Source organism: Hemiscyllium ocellatum, chromosome 8 (assembly GCF_020745735.1).
Source record: "Hemiscyllium ocellatum isolate sHemOce1 chromosome 8, sHemOce1.pat.X.cur, whole genome shotgun sequence".
NCBI classification, from domain to species: domain Eukaryota; kingdom Metazoa; phylum Chordata; class Chondrichthyes; order Orectolobiformes; family Hemiscylliidae; genus Hemiscyllium; species Hemiscyllium ocellatum.
In genome coordinates, this window is record NC_083408.1 from 103,635,376 (window position 1) to 103,655,386 (window position 20,011).

The window sequence follows — 20,011 nt, forward strand, 5'->3', positions numbered from 1 at the left end:
TTTGTATTCTCATATACATTTTCCCAGATACTGTCAACCCTTGGTATTTCGCACAAATTACCACAGTAAAGTCTGAAGAAATAAAAGAAAGGTATGTCTAATGCATATATTCCTAAGAAATATAATCGAACAATCTTAAGAAGGCTTTTAAATAATGCATATTTTTAATTCAAAAATAAACTATATAATAGAAACATTTCACACTTTTGCACAACACTGTTTGTGAAACTAGATCCGATTTCAATTCCAAAAATATATGGAAACAAAGCTTGAACCTAGTAATTGGAACAATGTTGAAGGGTAGGGGCAGGTGGCTTGAATGATTTGTACATCTACAACAAAGTGTCACACCCCTTTACAAGCAACCACTTAAGATCTAAGCTTCTCATATTTGAGATGTCCATGGGTCGCTGGAGAGGTCAATGTTTCCAGTGATTTTGTCCAATATTTCCCTGTGACTTTATCCCAGTTCTAAAATCAGACTTCAGTTTAGCTTTGTGCATCAGTTACCAAGGCTGAAATTTTAAAGGATGGTCTCCATTTTATTAGAATGCTGCAATTCTAATTCCAAATAACGTGACAATGGGATTGGACTGAACAGAACTGTTTGCATCAACATGTGAAATTTGATATGGAAAGTTGGGTTTGTGTTGTGTCCCTGACTACAGTGATACTCGGTTGCGTGATTGTGATCAAGTACAACTTAGACTTTCATGTTCTCTACTTAATGTTTAAAATTTCGAATCAAAATTTGGTTTAATTTATTTTTCTTCTTAAAACGACCCCTCTCCCAAGATTCAATACTCCACTATGCAGTTTGCAGCCCAACTGTTTATCCCTGCTGCAGGTCAATCACAAAGCATAGTTTTGGTAGCCAGGAAGGAGACACATGGGGCCCAGGAAATGAAGGACAAATAAAATTAAGAAAAATCTTTCTCCAAGTTACTAACTGAATACGTCCTAATGTTTTCTTCTGATACCAAAAGGGAAATAAATTAGAGCGATAGCAGAAGTTATTCCCTTGCAACACATGCCTGAATCATTCATCTAAACAAGACTGCTTGATGCACAGCCATACGTATTCTTAGATATGATTACAATCTCTCTTCTCAATCAAAATTATTTCGGTTTGGCATGACACCTTTTTAAATTGATTTATAATTAAGTTAGCTTTGTTTTCACTTTGGAGCAAAATATCAAAGATTTGTCCTGTTTGTTAGTCACAGATCCATAATATTTCAGGTGGAATAAGTAATTTAATGCCAATGCCAGATTTCTTTTTGCACACTCCAGTCTAAACCTCTAACTGTTGATCAATCACCCTTTAGGGTACTAGTCCAATGCACAATCATTTTAACATAGCTTTTATATGCTCTATCATTAAAAATCTGACAACACAGACAGTAATGTGTTAAAAAGTAGAAGCACAGCAAAGCCTCGAGATGGCCTCACAAACTGTAGGAGAGAAGTTTGGACAATCTTTTGAAATGCCATATTAAATCTCTGAAAACATGTTCAATTTTATGTTATTCTGTCTAAAACAAACAAGTGGGGTTTGTGAAAAGCCATTGTACTCCCAGACAATTTTCTTTACAATGCTCCTTCCATCAAATGTATTATTATTTGATATCCAAATGTGGGCATGTGCTGATAGAATCAGAAGCCCTAAAGTGCTATTGTTGTGCGTAACCTTACTTCATTGCGTGTTAAAAGGGAATAACAAATTCTAAATATACGATAAGAAATACATCTAGATGAGTCCACGACAATATAACAATATTGTAATTTCATATACACAAGGCAAACCAAATGCTGCCTTTCTACAGCAAACAAGCATCAACTGTAGTTTCTATTTCCAATTAAAAACAATTTGCCTTATAGGCTAAAAGATAAGTTGTCCTTAAAGTATGATCTTGTGACGCTCTATTGTATAGGCAGTCTGAACAGACGATATGTGAAGAATGTGGAGGTATCCGTAGACAGCAATTGTCTTTAAACAAGTGCTGGGTCTTCTCTCAGAAACAAGTGGTTGGAATTTTACTGCAACTTCTTGGGCCGTTCCAAAATGTTTAAAAATTTTCCTCTGGTCATTTCTCGTGCTGAAAAATAAAATTTTGAAAGAAAATAAGTACTTACGGAAAAAAATTTTAAATGGTTCGATCATTCCCACTTCCCCTTTGAGAATGTATGGTTTTGCAGTAGTTGTTGTTTAGAACCCATAGATGGACTCTCAAAATTGAATCAGTGTGATCGAACTCTCCAAGTTCTGAAGGATGTAGCTTCCAGATGAATCATCATGAGGAAGTTGACTTCATCCTCAAGATCCTCTTGTTACAAGCACGCCTGGCAGAAGTAACCAATATAGAATCCTTGCAAAGAAAAATCTTAAACTGAGGATAGCCATCATTGAATACTGTGGGATCACTGCACTGCTAAATGTGACATGCTAAAGACAAATCTAGCAGCCTAGAACATATCTACTTGGGTATGAAGGAAGTGTCCTTGGCCAATCTATAATTAGCTATTTTCTATTATAAAGGTCAGAGAAAATTGCCAACACAATGCAAAAAAAGTCCAAATACTTCCTGATCATGAAAGAATCCTGTAGCATCAACATTTTCGAAGTCACCACTGATCAGAAGCATAATTAGACCAATATCAAAATATGGTTACAAGATTAGGACGGAGGCAGTGTAGTCTACAATGACCGGAATATTTCCCGATTTCTCCAAGCTTCTCCATCACCTAAGAGATTCATGTCAGAACTGAAATGCAATCCTGAATATTTACCTAGAAAGATACACTCACAACAGCACTCAACAAATTTCACATGATCCAGAATTAAGCAGCTCACTTGTTCATTGTCCCTGCAACTACATCAGATACCGACACCATTTAACATGCATTGTGGTGTTGTTGAGTGCGTCAACTCAACAAGATTACTTTGACAGCAAAGCCCTGACCCATTCCACCAAGAAGAATAAAAGTAGCATTGTTCTCTAAACACCAATATCTACAAATATCTGTCTTCAAGTCAGTTGGAGCTATATGACTGATTCTCTTCTGCTCAATATTATTTATCACTTGATGATAAGACAACACAATAAAACAAAAAATATTCACATCAGGGCAGAGGGAACTTCAATCAATCTCCAACTAAACCATCCGAACACATGAGAATACTCCTAGTCAGCACCATCTGTAAAATAATGAAAAAAAGTTTCATTCCCTAACACTGTTATTCCACATCTTCATAAAGCTAAAAAACTAAATTATCTTGTGAAGGGAAAATTTTAACTCACCAAATTGAAGTTATAATAAAATTAGTGAATTTAATTGCAAACTTAATATTTCTATGTCTCAGGCATTGTTTCAGTTTCCTGTATAACAATCTGAAATTAGGGGTTATTGACAGGCAACTTTCAAGTACCCAGCACTGAGATGAAAAGGTCAGCTTGTTTTTCAATCAGCTGTCAAGTTTTAGTCAATAACCAGACTCCTGCCACTGGCACCTGTCAACAAACATGGAGGGGACAGTGTTATATCTATCAATAACTGACAACACCAATTACATTGTTGTGGAGTTTCTTCAATGCACAGGACAGCCTCAGCTCTAAGGTGGCCTTTGTAACCACCAAATCTCTCAACAGTCTGACACTTTCAAAGCAACAATTTTAAATAAATAACAGGTAAATCGGAGCAAGATTGAAACATGCTCAGAGGTTTTGTAGAATATAATAAATAGTTGGTAAAAATTAAGTAATTCACTGCCATTAACTGAACCTCAAGAGTATGTTTTGCCGTAAATGCACTTCCAATAGTCAGTCATGCAATAGATTTTCAACATAGTGTATAGTCATCATCTAGACTTAGAAATATTTCTTCATTCTTTCATCGCTAGGGCAAATCCTTGAATTACCTTCATTATAGTATTATGGGTCTCCCTACAGCAAATAGACTGCAGTGATTCAAGAAGACAGCGCACCAAAACCTTCGCAAGGGCTTCATGGGGTGGGCAATAAATACTGGCGCAGCCAAGGACACCAACATCTCATGACGAATTTAAAACATTTATAGTTGGATTGGTATTAGACTTGCAATGCACAATAAGGCACTTTATGATTTGTTACAAAAATGACCATAAAGTCTATTAGATTTTTACAAAGTCTCATCTGGCTCACTTCTTTCTATCGAAACCAAACTGCATGTGACTCCAGCCCCACATTACTTGATTGAATCTTAATGCCACAGAAGCATTGTGGCCATTTCAAATAATGCTTATATGCACTCAGATTCAAGATGGCACCCTGCACTGCATTCACGGAAAACTAGGGATGGTCAACTAATGTTAGCCTTGCCAGTATCACCCATTAAAAAGGAAGATAACGTTTCATAGAATTATAACATATAGTTGTGATCAATTAAATGAGTACAGTCAGCCATTTATTGAAAAAATGTTTCCTGTCTCTTAAAAGCAATGAGGGCAACTAGGGGTGGGCAATAAATGCTGGCCCAGCCAATAAGAATGCAATTTTAACATGCAGTTAATCTGCAAATGTGTTGCTGGTCAAAGCACAGCAGGTTAGGCAGCATCTCAGGAATAGAGAATTCGACGTTTCGAGCATAAGCCCTTCATCAGGGCTTATCTTCATCTCATGTAGCCCTGGGATTCCTACCCGTTTTTCCATTATGACTCAATTTACAGACTGGAAAGTTGCCATGCCTCAGAGCTGTGAGTTGTGGTTGGGTAAAGGGATTGGGACTCGTGATCGTGTACGTGTGGGGTAGGGGTGGGGATGGGAGCTTAACTCTGTTTTCCTCTCAACAGATGCTGTCAGATCTGTTGTTTTCTCAGCACTCTTTTTTGTTTGTTTCACATTTCCAGCACCTGCAGTTCTTTGTTATATAATATAGTCTATCAACTTCAGACTATTGACTTTGATCCTATTATAATTTTCAAATGGCAAGAGCTGGTGATGATTTTGCTTTGCCTATTTACAGTTCCTCTGAAGCAATTTTTGTGCTTTTAAATTGTTCCAATGTCATATCTTCTTGCCTTGCATCATCATTCTTTTCATCAATTATTTCATTCTGCTTTCTAACCTCTCGCAGACCTTTTTGTTCTCCCAACTCCCATTTCCCCACTTGTGTACTTGCTTAAAATTTGTTACATATAACTTTTTTACAGCTCTCAATGCGAAACAGTAACTCTTTTTCATGTTTCGTAGATGCTGCCAGATCTGCTGTGCATTTCCAACATTTTCTGTTGTATTGCACATTTTTTAGAGGTAACACCCTTGTGTCTGTCACAGTGGTTAGCACTGCTGCCTCACAGTGCCAGAGACCCGGGTTCAATTCCCGCCTCAGGCAACTAACTGTGTGGAGACACGTTCTCCCTGTGTCCGCGTGGGTTTTCTCCGGGTGCTCTGGTTTTCTCCCACAGTCGTAAGATGTGCAGGTTAGGTGAATTGGCCATGTTAAATTGCCCGTACTGTTAGGTTAGGGGTATTGGCGGGTTGGTGTGGACTTGTTGGGCCGAAGGGCCTGTTTCCACACTGTAAGTAATCTACTTAAAATCAAAACTCTCAGGAAGAGAAAGAATTCAACAAATGTTTAAAAACAAAAATACTTAACAAACGCTTCAAAAATATAACTCAAATATCACAGCAATGGAAGTCATTAACATTGCCTACCTGCACCACATACATCCATTAATATGGAATAATGACATTTAATGATCAGTACTATGATCCAATTTTTTAAACAGAATTGTGCACCTCTCTAGTTTTCTGATAGCAAAATTTGTCTATATTAAATCAGAATTGTTATACAGATAAATAGGATTAATTCTGCAGTAACCCAAATTGATTTTATCGTCTGAATCCTGAGATTAGAATGCAACCTTAAACTAACTTGCATTAACTGCTTGGTATTTGCTTTTAATAATAATAGATGGCCTCATTTTGTATGTTGGCTTTGATTCCATTTTAAAGACCTACTGTAGTCTTTTTTGCTCACTGGTGACAGTGCAGATTATTTAACTCAATGCATTATGTTCACAAAAAAACCAATAGATATCTTCCATCACCAAAAGGATGACAATTGTTTCATATGGATTAAGTTGTCAGTCAGTGCATGAATGCAATTCAGTGGACAAGAGCACAAGGTGCTTTAAAGAAGAGCCTTTGGATTCAAAAAGTTAACTTTTGCTGTCTCCACAGACGCTGGGGGTAAGGTAGCTATTTTTAATTAACCTATTCAGAAATGTTATGATATAATTCTGGAGCAGGTAGTCTTTGAACTCAGACTTTCTAGCCCACTAGGGACACTTTAATGAGGTGTGAAAAATGACTGAAACTGCAAAGACCTGACTTTGCCTGAAATTAAAAACACTTAAGTAGGTAAGTACATAGTTAGTATTTGGAGAACTGCCTGAACTAATCAACATTTAATAACATTTAAATCATGCCTTTTTAATCACTTCCTTTGGTAATGCAAATAGTTGATGCCATTTGCCGTATTACATCAAGCCATACTTGTTAAGAGTATATGACAAAAATGGTGAGTCAGTATTTAAAACATACACTGTTCAACTTGTATCTTGCACGATTATATCTTTTTTACACAGCTGTTATAAAAAAGCTTTTTTGATTATTGGCTAGCATTAACTAACTTTTCATCCCATCAGAAATAAACTGTTCTCCAGTTATACATTTAAAAGATTAATCAACCTGTTCAGCCATGTTATGATGCATCTCTGAGCAAATGGGTCTTGAAAACAGAGTTTCCGGTGATAGGGAAACTACCAATGGTCCACAAAAGCCCTGTGTCCTATATAATCCAAACTAGCCCTACCTCCGCCAAACTGCATACCTAGTAGATAAGGAGGGGGTTTGGAAAGAAGATTTATCTAAATTAGCGACAAAAAAATTACAGAAGCTATCCAGACATTTCCCATCTATCCCCAAGACACTAACCACACCCTCCACCTCTTCAGTAATTTCCAGTTCCCTGGTCCCTAGCACTTTATCTTCACCATAGATGTGCAGTCCTTCTACACATCCATACCCCACAAGGATGGCCTTCAGGCACTCAGTTTCTCCCTCTCCAACATACTCATCCAGTCCCCCTCCACCAATACCCTCCTCCACCTTGCCGAACTAGTCCTCACCATCAATAACTTTTCCTGAAACTCTTCCCATTTCCTCCAAATCTAGGGGTTGGCCATGGTCACTCTGTTGGGCCCCAACTATGTTTGCCTCTTTGTCAGCTATGTCGAACAATCCCTACACAGGCACTTTGCCCCAACTCTTCTGCCGTTACATCAAAGACTGCATCGGTGCTGCATCCTCCACTCAGGCTGAATTGGAGCAGATCATTGACTAAGCGCACAACTTCCACCTTGCCCTCAAATTCACTTGGTCTATCTCAGACACAGCCCTCTCCTTTCTTGACCTCTGGCTCCAGCGACAGTCTACAGATGGACATTTACTATAAACCCACAGACTTCCATAACTACCTAGACTACACCTCCTCTACCCATCCTGCAAGAACTCCATCCTGTTTTCCCAATTCCTCTACCTCTGCCACATCTGCTCAGATGAGGAGACATTCCACTCCCATGCATCCCAGATGCCCACCTACTTTAAATAACGTGGTTTTCCCCCCCTCTGTCATCCAGACAGTCCTCTACCGCACCTCTTCCATTTCCTGCTCCACTGCTCTTAACCACCCCCCTCTAAACACAATAAAGACAGGTTCCTCTTTGTCTTCACATACCACCCTACCAGCCTCCGCATCCAAAGTATCATCCTTAAACACTTCCGCCAACTCCACCGCATCACCAACAACATCTTCCCCACCCCACCCCACCCCTCTCTGCTTTCTGCAAAGACTGTTCCCTTTGCCAATCCTCGGTTCACGCCACTCACCCCACCAACCCCCCTAAACCCTCTGGCACCTTCCCCTGCAACCATAAAACATGCAAAATCTGCTGGCACACCACCTCTCTCACCTCCATCAAGGAACCCAAACAGTCCTTCTAAGTTCACCTGCCTCTCCTCCAACTGAGTTTACTGTATCAAGTGCTCCTGATGTGGTCCTCTCTACATCAGTGAGACTAAATGTCAACTCAGGGCATGATTCATCGAGCATTTTAGCCAGGCCCACAGGAACCAACCTGACCTCCCAGTCAATGCCCACTTTTATTCCCCTTCCCACTCGCTCTCTGATATGACCAACCTCGACTCCTCCAATACCACAGCGAATCAGATCTCAAACTGGAGGAACTCAACATTGAGTTCTCCAATTTCAAATAGCCTCCCTTCCCATCCCCCAACTCCCTTTCCAGCCCCACCCCCCTTCCATTCCTCTGACCGACCCTTCCTACCAGCTACCAACTGTATTTATTCCTCCCACTGACTAACCAGTTCACACCCTCTATCCGTGCTCACTTATCCCTACATTACCATTCCCCTCAACTCCATTATCTGCAGCTCCTCTTATACCGATCCACAGTCCTGAATGAGGGTTACACTTGAAACATTGACTTCTCCACCTCATGATGCTGCTTGCCTTGCTGTGTTCTTCCAACCTCCTACTTGCCTACCTTGAATTATCTAAGGACTTTTATGAAATCCACAATAATAATTAATATAAAAATGCTAAAATGCTACAAATATTCAACAGCTCAGGTTACATCTGTGAAAAGGAACAGAGTTAATATTTCAGGTTGGTAGCCTTTCATGAGAATGTAAAATTCACAAAATTGGTTGCACTACCATGTTTCAAGAGATTGTCATTGCAAAGGCTGGATCATCACAATAACACATCAATTCTAAATGCATTGCAATAATGATTATTTTGAAAGTAATCATGGGCAACTGAATGAAAGGGAAAATGTGAAGAGAGAAAAAAGGATTCAAAGAGAGGAGGGCAAATATATGAGACAGAGAGAGAAGAGGAAAATGGGGAAAATACATGAGACAGAGAAATGATAGGAAGGCAGGAAATCAGAGGGAAGAGAGAAATCGATCATAAAGGTTAGGAGAAAAAGAAGAGAAAAAGAGACAGAGTGAGTAGAATGAGAGAAAGACATTACTATCTTGGCTTCTTCTATACATAAAGTCCATTGCTACCTAATCAAGATGAACACTACTGTCTCGATTTCAGAGGTGGTCTAAAATTTCACACTATTTCTAATATATTTTCAACTGTAATACACTATTCAATACACTCAATAACTACAATCATAAAAAGTGTATTGTAGAATATATTTTCAAAACTAAAATGCAATGGACAATTATTTAAATTTTTATGCAAATCATACACAAGATTCTATGGCACTAATGTTGTTTTGGAAACAATTCACAAGTATATTTTCCTCATACACCGCCTGCTGTTTTCAAATTACACAGCACACAAACCGGAAGTTTATTATCCAATATTTTAAGTGTGCTATCTTTTATTTTATATAACTTAACTCTTACTTCACGCTAATGTTTTCACACTAATAACGCTAGAATACACTTCCATTTCCCAGCAACTATTTTTGTCTTATTTTCAAATTAACATCTGAGCAGCTTTTTAAAAGGACAAAGGCTTTGGGACTGGTGAATGTGTTAAGAAATAAGATATTTAATTATGATTTAGTTGAGAGGAGCTAAATTGACTAATAGCAATCTAAAAGGTATTATGAATACTTCACCTTGGGGTGTCTATCACTGGGTTAAACATGATGCTAATTGGAAATGGGCTGATTAATAACTCTCTGTCCTGTCTATTCAAATAACACTTAACAAAATAATCAGTGGCGGCTGGCCACCAATTTCCCTAAAAGGAATTAAGCTATCAGAATTAACTGATAGGAAACAAATGAAGATGACCTGTAATTACTAAGCTGGTGAAGTAATTATCATATTACAGAAATTATTCTTGATGAAAATCTTGTAAAACTGCACTGTTCTTTCCAGGAGGCAGGTTTTCTCAATTTCAGGTCTGTTACATGTTTATATCCCAAAATACTTCAGCTTATCCGTTTTTTTATTACCAGTTAATACTCCCCAAACCACTCCACCACCTCCCAGCTTTTTTGGGGTAATTGTTAAATGTACAACTTTTGTTTATCAAATTTAAATTTTGTATTTTGTGATTTATACATATACAGCATGTTGAACAGGGATTTGGTAGGTTAAAAGAACATTGAGTATATAAAGAGTCAGCTGGTGCATAGTTTCTTTTTCATTAGATTACCATGATTTAGGTGGTTTGGTTTCCAACAAGAATTGATTTAATGAGTGTATTGAATTTTTTTCTTACAAAAAGAAAAACAATTTACACTTAATTGTCTACGTGACAAACATTCCAAGGAGCTTTCTAGGATTTCAGAGGACATTGAGCACATAGAAGTGACTGCAGGTGTGTTCAATTTTGAAGTGGCGGCTTGTTGAATCCAAAAGCACTTCAGAAGAATGTTCGACAACGAACATGTTCCTACCAGGCACCGATAGTGATGAGGAAAAAAGGGCAACATTCTTGTAAGAGGCAAGAATTGGATAATTGGAGAAGGCTGTTGAGAATGGAGAGAGTGAAGTGTGTTTGTATATGAGGCAAGAATGTTGAAATTGATTCACTTGAGACAGGAATGTATTGATTTTGACATGATTTATTATTGTCACATGTACATGAGAGACAGTGAAAACTGTTATTTTGTGTGCTAATTAGATAAATCATACCATACATCAGAGTAGAACAGAAAGTAGAATATAGCATCACAGCTGCAGTGAAGATGCAGAGAAAGAACAACTCTAGTTATGAGAGCTTTGTTCATAAGTCTGATAACAATGGGGAAGAAGCTGTTCTTGAGTCTGATGGTATATTTTCAAACCTTTACCTTCTGTCTGATGGAAGAGAGTATACCTTTTTGGTGTGGCATTGGATGTGTTGTGTTTGTCTGTATTCTATAAGCTAACCTTGTGCCATCAACAATGTTGGGTTAAACAGATTAATTAATTGACCTGGATATGTTAACTCTGATTCTCCTTCTACAGTTGCTGCCAAGTCTTTTATTATGGGATGTGGATGTTACTGGCAGAGCCAGCAATTGTTGCCTAATCCTTACTGCCTTTGAACGTGGTTTGCCAGCCATTTCAGAAGTCAGTTAACATATTTTTTAATGAAATAACTGATACACACACACACACACACACACACACTCCTAAGTTCAAATACCCTCAATATAGAGTGTGAGATCACAGCTAATGTGTTTCCAGCACTTATGCACAAATGAAACATTCTAACCAGGTAGTTACACCCCTATTTACTGCATCTTGGATCTTAGTCTCAGAGTCAAATTTAATAGTTGATCATGTTCATTACAGGAAGATCTACCACATTTTTCACACATAGCAGTTTCTGAACACACGCAGTCAAGTTAGACATTCCATATTAATTTGCATTATCTCAGTAATTTGAAGTTTTCTTCAATACTATTTAGCTGAGTTTTGATGTTATGACTGGTTTAAAACTGTTCTCTATCTTTTACAGCTTCTCTCCCCTTGCAACTTCTCTCTTCCTCAAACCTCTTTTGCAATCTCCTTGTCCCTCCATTCCCCACCTACAGCCCCTTCTTCCACTCCATCCCCTCTGTTTATAGCCACCTTCCCTTTCTTCACACATTTGTAACTCCGTCTCACCACTCAGCAAGCATCAACCGTATACCTAGCCTACTTGGTTCACAGCATCAGAAAAACACACAAGAGATGTCAAGAAAGAGGGGAGTTGAAGAACGCGGGGTCATAAAGTATGGAGTAGGGGTCTATTGTGTTGAGCCAATCTTCATATATGGTATAACTAAGTACTCCACAACTCTAAGCTCAATACGTTGCCAGACCAAGGGCCATAAAGGAGCTGAAAGGTTAAGCAGTTAAGGGTTAAAAGTTTAATGATAGCAATGTTAGTGAGAACCACAGATGTAAGTAGAATAGATAAAACTAGACATACAGACAGTCAAAGTTAGTAGTGTAGAGGCCACACTACCAGCAGAATAATGTCCGCCTTGGGTAAATGAGTCATAGAGTTGTGCAGCAAGGATACAGGCCCTTCAGTCCAACTCATCCACGTCAACCAGATATCCTGAATTAATCCAGTTCCATTTACCAGCATTTGGCACATATCCCTCTAAACCCTTCCTTTTCATATACCCAACCAGATTCCTTTTAAATATTGTTATTGTACCAGCCTCCATCACTTCCTCTGGCAGCTCGTTTCATACACGCACCACACTCTGTGTGAAGAGATTGCCCCTCTGGTCCCATTTAAATCTTTCTCCTCTCATCTTAAACTTATACCCTCTAATTTTGGCCTCCCCCACCCCAGGGAATAGACCATGGCTATTCACCCTATCCATGCCGCTCATGATTTTGTAAGCTTCGATAAGGTTACCCTTCAGCCTCTACTCCAGGGAAAATAGACCCAGCCTTTTCAACCTCTCCCAATAGCTCAAATCCTCCAATTCTGGCAATATCCTTGTAAATCTTATCTGAACCCTTTCAACTTTCACAACATTCTTCCTGTAGCAGGGAGACCAGAACTGCTTGCAGTATTCTAAAAGTGGCCTAACCAATGTTCTGTGCAGCTGCAACATGACCTCCCAACTCCTAAACTCAACGCACTGACCAATAAAGGCAAGCATACCAAATGCTGCCTTCACTATCCTATCTACCTACAACTTCACTTTTAAAGGAACTTTGAAACTACAATCAAAGGTCTCTTTCAGGACACTCTCCAGGACCTTACCACTAAGTTATAAGTCCTGCCCTGATTTAACTTTCCAAACAACACTTCACATTTATCTCAATTAAACTCCATCTGCCATCCTCGACTCATCTGATCAAGATCCTGTTGTATTCGAAAGGAACCTTCTTCACGGTCCACTACTCCACCAATTTGGTGTCATTTGCAAACTTACTAACCATGCATCCTATGTTCACATTCAACTCATTTATAAATGATGAAAAGCAGCAGATCCTTATGGCACATCGCTGGTCACAAATACAATGTAAAAGACTGAGAGAAAAATAGCAGACACCTGGATAAAGAGTTGTGGGAATTGTAATACAAATGTTGCAATGTTTTCAATAAATTTTGGATCTAGCTCTAAATTTACTCCACCTACAAATGTCTCAGATTTGTCACAGGTCAGAACTCAAACAATGAGAAGACAGATTACAGGTAAGAGCTCTTTCGGGAGACAGTACAGACACGATGGGTCGAATATCCTCTTGTACAGTAAATTCTATGAACTCCAGAGTTTTGTGCTCTTGTGGCCACAGTATTTATAAGCCTGGCCTGGTCCGGTTTTTGGTCAACAATGAGCCAAAGAGTATTGATTGTGGGGAATTACCAATGGTAATCCCATTAAGTGTCAAAGGGAGAAAAATATTATGTTACATTTTTCCTCAGTGTTAGCTACATTCTTAGGATAGATAGTGTAGAGGTTTATTTTGTTATCTTTGGAGCTTTCGCAGAAATTCTCCACAAGTTTCCCTTGGGTAATTAGATAAATGGGATATAATTCATGGAAGAGCAGACAGCATATAAATTGTGGAAGAAACAAGCTTGAAAGGGCTAATAATTTTATTTGATCTTTTTCTTCTCTTATGATGTAAAATAAAAAGAGAAGAAATATAATTCGAAGTCTATGGATTTCAAGTAGTATAATATGTCCACATCGGTACAATTATGGCATTTCTTCATCACCCCTCCGCTGCCTCAGGAACCATTCATGGCAGGAGTTCCAATGAGCACCAGGTTACAATTTCACATCCATTTTTTAATAGATAGAGAGGAAGAAACTGCATTCCCAAGAGATACATTCACAAACAGCCCTTTTGTATCAGGCCATTTTGCATTTGCAATTTAAGCTGCACAAGTAATTTTTTTTACCTAATATAAAAGTAAAATGATTTTGGAGCATACAGGATTATTTAGAAATGTAATTGCATGCCAATCTCATTTTCTTTTGTTCAGATCTTAAGGGACAACTCCACCCATATTACAATTCAGAGAGATGTTGAAATGCCATTTACTATTAGTAATGGCTAGTGACCAGTTATGCAAAACTGTGGTTTCATGGATGACTCCTCTCTAGTAAGATTTATTTAAACTCTAAATAACAAAGATTTCTACTATTAAAAAAAAACTACAAGTAGGATTGCAATTTTTTTAATCTTTTTGTTTAGGTAGTATGGGTGTAGCTGGCTAGATTAACATTTATTGTCTAATTCCATGGAGAAGGCACTAGTGAGCTTGCCTTCTTGAACTACTGCAGTCTTTGGTGTTTAGGGAAAATGGATTTGGACCCAATGATTATGAAGGAACAATGATCTAGTGCAAATCAGGAATACTTATGGCTTGAAAGGAGAATTGCAAGATGGTGATTTTCCCATACATCTATTGCCTCTTCCTTCATGGGTGGTAGAGGTCACGGGTTTGGGTGCTGTCATAGGAGCCGTGATCAGGCAACAGAGTGCATCTTGCACATGGTACATACTGCTGCGACTGCATCAGTGTGGAAGGGAATGATGGATGTTGAACGTGGTCAAATCAGTGGCAATCAAGTAGACTGCTTTGTCCAGTTTCTTGAACATTGTTGGAGCTGCACTTATCCAAGCAAGTGGAGTATTCCAGCACGTTCTTGACTTGTGTCTTGTAGGTAACACACAGGCATTAAGGAGGCAAGAGATAAGTGACTTGCTACAAAATCCCTGCTTTTGTAGCCACGGTGTTTATAAGACCGGTCCAGTTCAGTTTCTGGTCAATGGAAATCTTCAGGATGTTGTGAACGGGGGTTTCAGCAATTGTAATGACATTCAACTTGCAGGGGAGATGGTTTAATTTCTGCCTTGTTGGAGATGGCCATCGCCTAGGACTTGTGTGGCAAACTTACTTGCCACCCATCAGCTGAAGCCTGAATATTGTCCAGGTCTTGCTACTATGGTCAAGTTTGCTCCATGGTGGCTCAGCACCAGGGTCCCAGGTTTGATTCCAGCCTCGGGCAACTGTCTGTGTGGAGTTTGTACATTCTCCCTATGTCTGCATGGGTTTCCTCCGGGTGCTCCGATTTCCTCCCACAGTCCAAAGATGTGCAGGTCAGGTGAATTCGCCTTACTAAATTGTACATAGTGTTCGGTACGTTAGTCAGAGGAAATGGGTCTGGGTGGGTTACTCTTCGGAGAGTCGGTGTGGACTTGTTGGACCGAAGTTTCCGCACTATAGGGAATCTAATCTAATCAAGGAATCTAATCAGTATCTGAGGAATTGAGCGGTACTGGACATTATGCAATCATAAACAAAACATCCTGACATCTGGCCTTATGATGGAAGGAAGGTAACAAATGAAGTATTTGAAAATTGCTGGACCTAGGAAACTACGCAGAAGAACTCCTGTGGGGATGTCCTGGGTCTGAGATAATTGATATTCAACAACCATAACCATCTTCCTTTTTGATAGGGGTACTGTCCAAACAGCAGATTGCTTACATTTGCAACATTTTTCATTTGGTAACAGCAAATTAAACTTTCACCTTAATATGTCCCTCAGTAAACAATCCAAGATGAAGATCATTTCTTGAGGTAAGAGGGTTTTACTTTGACAGATTTACTAAATTGGCCCTATATATTCTGGAGTTTAGAAGAATAAAGGGTGATCTATTTGAAACATAAAATATTCACATGGGCTTGATAAGGTAGGCACTGAGAGGTTGTCTCCTCAGGTTAGCAAATATAATGGGCAAAGATTTAGGGCTGACATGAAGAGAAACTTTTCCACTCAGAGGGTTGTGAATGTTTACAATATTCTATCCAGAAAGTCATTATGAATATATTAAAGGCTGGAATAGATAGGGTGATGCATTGGCCTAGTGATGTATTGCTGGACTGTTTATCCAGAGACCCAGATAAAGTTCTTGGGATCTGGATTCGAATTCGATCACCTGCTGTGGCAGGATTTGAATTCAATAAAATATCTGAAATTAAGAATCTAACGATGACCATGAATCCACTGTTTGTCAGAAAAAAACATGTGGTTTACAAATGTCCTTTAGGGAAGGAAACTGCCATCCTTAACTGATCTGGCCTACATGCGACTCTAGAACCACCGCAATATGGGTGACTCTTAACTGCCCTTGGGGCAATAAATGTTGTCTCGCCAGCAAACCTTTATCCCATGAATGAATTAAAAAAAAGAAGAGATTTTTTATCTCACATGGAATCAAGGGATGGGGAACTCTTGAAAAGGAGATCTCTCTTATTTCTCATCTACATGTTGTTATTTGAAGATATTATCCGAAAACACAATATTAATTTTCGCATGTACACTGACTACACTCATCGTACTTCACCACGATGTCTCTCATCTCCTCCACTGTTGATAAATAATATCCAATCATCCAGCAAAGGATGAGCAGAAATTTCCTCCTCTAAATATTAGTCACTATTTTTGGACCTGGCTTCAAATCTGTTCCCTAGCTGATGACTTCATCCCTCTCTTTGGCAATGGTTGGTTTGAAACTTTGATGTTATACTTATTCCTGAGATGAACTTTGAACCTTATGTTTGCACCATCACTAAGTCTGCCTATTTCAACTTTCAAAGTCATCCAACTTTGTCCTGATCTTATCTTAAGTGCTGTTGAAGCACTCATTCATGTTTTGTTCAGACTAGACTTGATTGGAGTCACAATGGACCCCTGCCTAGCCTCCCATATTATATCCTCCAATAACTTTAGATTGTCCACATCTCTGTTGCCAGTGCTTTAATTCATAGCAAGATACATTCACCTATCACCCCTGTGTTTGCTCTTGGTCAAGCAATGGATTAATTTTAAAATTCCCATCCTCATTTCTAATTTCTCCATGGACTTGCCCCATCCAATCTCTGTTATTTCCTCCACAACCAGTCAAAATCTCTGTGCTATGCAATTCTGACCTATTGAGCATCTCTAATTTGAATTGATGGTAATGCTGCAAAATGTCTAAGACCCAATCCCAGGACTTAGAATTCCCTTTCTAACTTCTTCACTGCTCTACTTCACTATCCTCATTTAAGAAACTCATTAAAAGCTGCCTCTTTCATCAAGCATTCTTTCTTCTGATCCAATATATCCTTACGTGGCCCAGTGTCATATTTTGTTTTGTAATGCTGTGTGTTGGAATGCCTTATTACTGTAGAAGTGGTACATAAACATCAGTTGATGCTGAAAGAGAGGTGGAGAGCAAAACTTAAAGCCTATATCAATGAAGTAATTACAATCCGGGATATGCAAAAGACCAGAAGTGGAAGACAGCAACTACCTCAGAAGGTTAAGTAGCTTAAAGAGGTTGAAAATGTGTTGCTGGTTAAAGCACAGCAGGCCAGGCAGCATCCAAGGAATAGGAAATTCGACGTTTCGGGCCAGAGCCCTTCATCAGGAATGAGGAGAATGTGTCAGGCAGGCTAAGATAAAAGGTAGGGAGGAGGGACTTGGGGGAGGGGCGATGGAGATGTGATAGGTGGAAGGATGTCAAGGTGAGGGTGATAGGTTGGAGTGGGGTGGGGGCGGAGAGGTCAGGAAGAAGATTGCAGGTTAGGAGGGCGGTGCTGAGTTGAGGGAACCGACTGAGACAAGGTGGGGGGAGGGGAAATGAGGAAACTGGAGAAATCTGAGTTTATTCCTTGTGGTTGGAGGGTTCCCAGGCGGAAGATGAGGTGCTCCTCCTCCAGCCGTCGTGTTGTTATGTTCTGCCGATGGAGGAGTCCAAGGACCTGCATGTCCTCGGTGGAGTGGGAGGGAGAGTTAAAGTGTTGAGCCACGGGGTGGTTGGGTTGGTCGGTCCGGGCGTCCCAGAGGTGTTCTCTGAAGCGTTCCGCAAGTAGGCGGCCCGTCTCCCCAATGTAGAGGAGGCCACATCGAGTGCAGCGGATGCAATAGATGATGTGTGTGGAGGTGCAGGTGAACTTGTGGCGGATATAGAAGGATCTCTTGGGGCCTTGGAGGGAAGTGAGGGAGGAGGTGTGGGCGCAAGTTTTACATTTCCTGCGGTTGCAGGGGAAGGTGCCGGGAGTGGAGGTTGGGTTGGTGGGGGGTGTGGACCTGACGAGGGAGTCACGAAGGGAGTGGTCTTTGCGGAACGCTGATAGGAGAGGGAAATATATCCCTGGTGGTGGGGTCCGTTTGGAGGTGGCGAAAATGACGGCGGATGATACGTTGTATGCGGAGGTTGGTGGGGTGGTAGGTGAGAACCAGTGGGGTTCTGTCTTGGTGGCGGTTGGAGGAGCGGGGCTCAAGGGCGGAGGAGCGGGAAGTGGAGGAGATGCGGTGGAGGGCATCGTTGATCACGTCTGGGGGGAATCTGCGGTCCTTGAAGAAGGAGGCCATCTGGGCTATACGGTATTGGAACTGGTCCTCCTGGGAGCAGATGCGGCGGAGACGAAGGAATTGGGAATATGGGATGGAGTTTTTACAGGGGGCAGGGTGGGAGGAGGTGTAGTCCAAGTAGCTGTGAGAGTCAGTCGGTTTATATTAAAGAGGTAGCTTAAAGAGGTTACAGAGATGGCTAAACGCAAAGCCACAGAGGGATTTCAAAGAATGTAGATTCTAACAGCAAGATAATGGCTCAGTGATTAGCACTGCTACCTCATACTGCTAGGGACCAGAACTTGATTCCACCCTCGGCATTTGCACATTCTCCCTATGTCTGCGTGGGTCTCCACAGATGCTCCAATTTCCTCCCACAGTCCAAAGATATGCAGGTCAGGTGGATTAGCCATGTTAAATTGCCAATAGTGATGATGGACATGTAGTTTAGGTGGATTAGCCATTGAGAATGCAGGGTTACAGGGAAAGGGAAGGAGGGTAGGTCTGGTGGGATGCTCTTCGGTATGGACATGATGGGCTGATGGCCTGCTTCCACGCTGTCGGGATTCTAGAATTTTTAATTATGAGCCAATGTGTGTCATTGAGCATAAGTGATGGTTAATAAGATTTTTGATAAGTTGGGGCAGCAGAGTTTCAACAGATCAAATTTACACAAGTAGAATGTGGGACACAAGCTGGAAATGCACTGGAACAGTCAGGTCTGGAGACAACAAAGGCCTTAGTGAGGGTTTCAGCTGATCTGAGGAAGGCACATGTGATTAAGAAGATAAAAATCACAAATCTGTTCATGAAGTTTAAACTGATATTACGAATTCAAGTCCAGTGCTGATCTTGCTGGTTATGTGGCCTCAGAGGCTCCTTATAGGCTGCCAGACCTCTTATGATTTGGGGATGCTGGTGTTGGACTGGGGGGTACAAAGTTTAAAAATCACACAACACCAGGTTATAGTCCAACAGGTTTAATTGGAAGCACTGGATTTCGGAGCACTGCACAATGACGTGATGAAGGAGCAGCACTCCAAAAGCTAGTGCTTCCAATTAAACCTGTTGGACTATAACCTGGTGTTGTGTGAGTTTTGATGGGAGTTCATGCATACTGACCTATACCTCTTTGACATATTCTTGCTGAGACTATGACATTAACATCCTCATGTGATATGGACTGAAAACTCACCTCTTTTGCATGTTTCTGCCCATCTCAATGAAGGAACATGGAGTGCAAACTTGATGAAAAGAGGCTTGATAATGGCATGCACAGAATAGCTATTAAGAGCAGACTTCGTTCATTCAATCCATGAAACTTAGCTTATGTAATAATATAAGACAAAACATTCCACTAGGGGTAAAAAATGAGGTCTGCAGATGCTGGAGATCACAGTTGAAAATGTGTTGCTGGTTAAAGCACAGCAGGTCAGGCAGCATCCAAGGAATAGGAAATTCGATGTTTTGGGTATAAGCCCTTCATCAGGAATGAGGAGAGTGTGCCAAGCAGGCTAAGATAAAAGGTAGGGAGGAGGGACTTGGGGGAGGGGCGATGAGATGTGATAGGTGGAAGGAGGTCAAGGTGAGGGTGATAGGCCGGAGTGGGGTGGGGGC

At 40.2% G+C, this 20,011-nt stretch overlaps 1 protein-coding gene across 2 annotated transcripts in view; it reads right to left on the reverse strand.

The window, feature by feature from the left end:
• Positions 1-203: 203 nt before the first annotated feature.
• The window catches only part of lin52 (lin-52 DREAM MuvB core complex component), a 90,225-nt gene continuing 70,417 nt past the window's right edge, over positions 204-20,011 (reverse strand). For both annotated transcript variants that reach the window (XM_060828567.1, XM_060828568.1), the window contains exon 6: positions 204-2,099. In XM_060828567.1, coding sequence (XP_060684550.1) covers positions 2,038-2,099 — 62 coding nt within the window. In that variant the 3' untranslated portion in view covers positions 204-2,037. The remainder of the gene's footprint in view (positions 2,100-20,011) is intronic.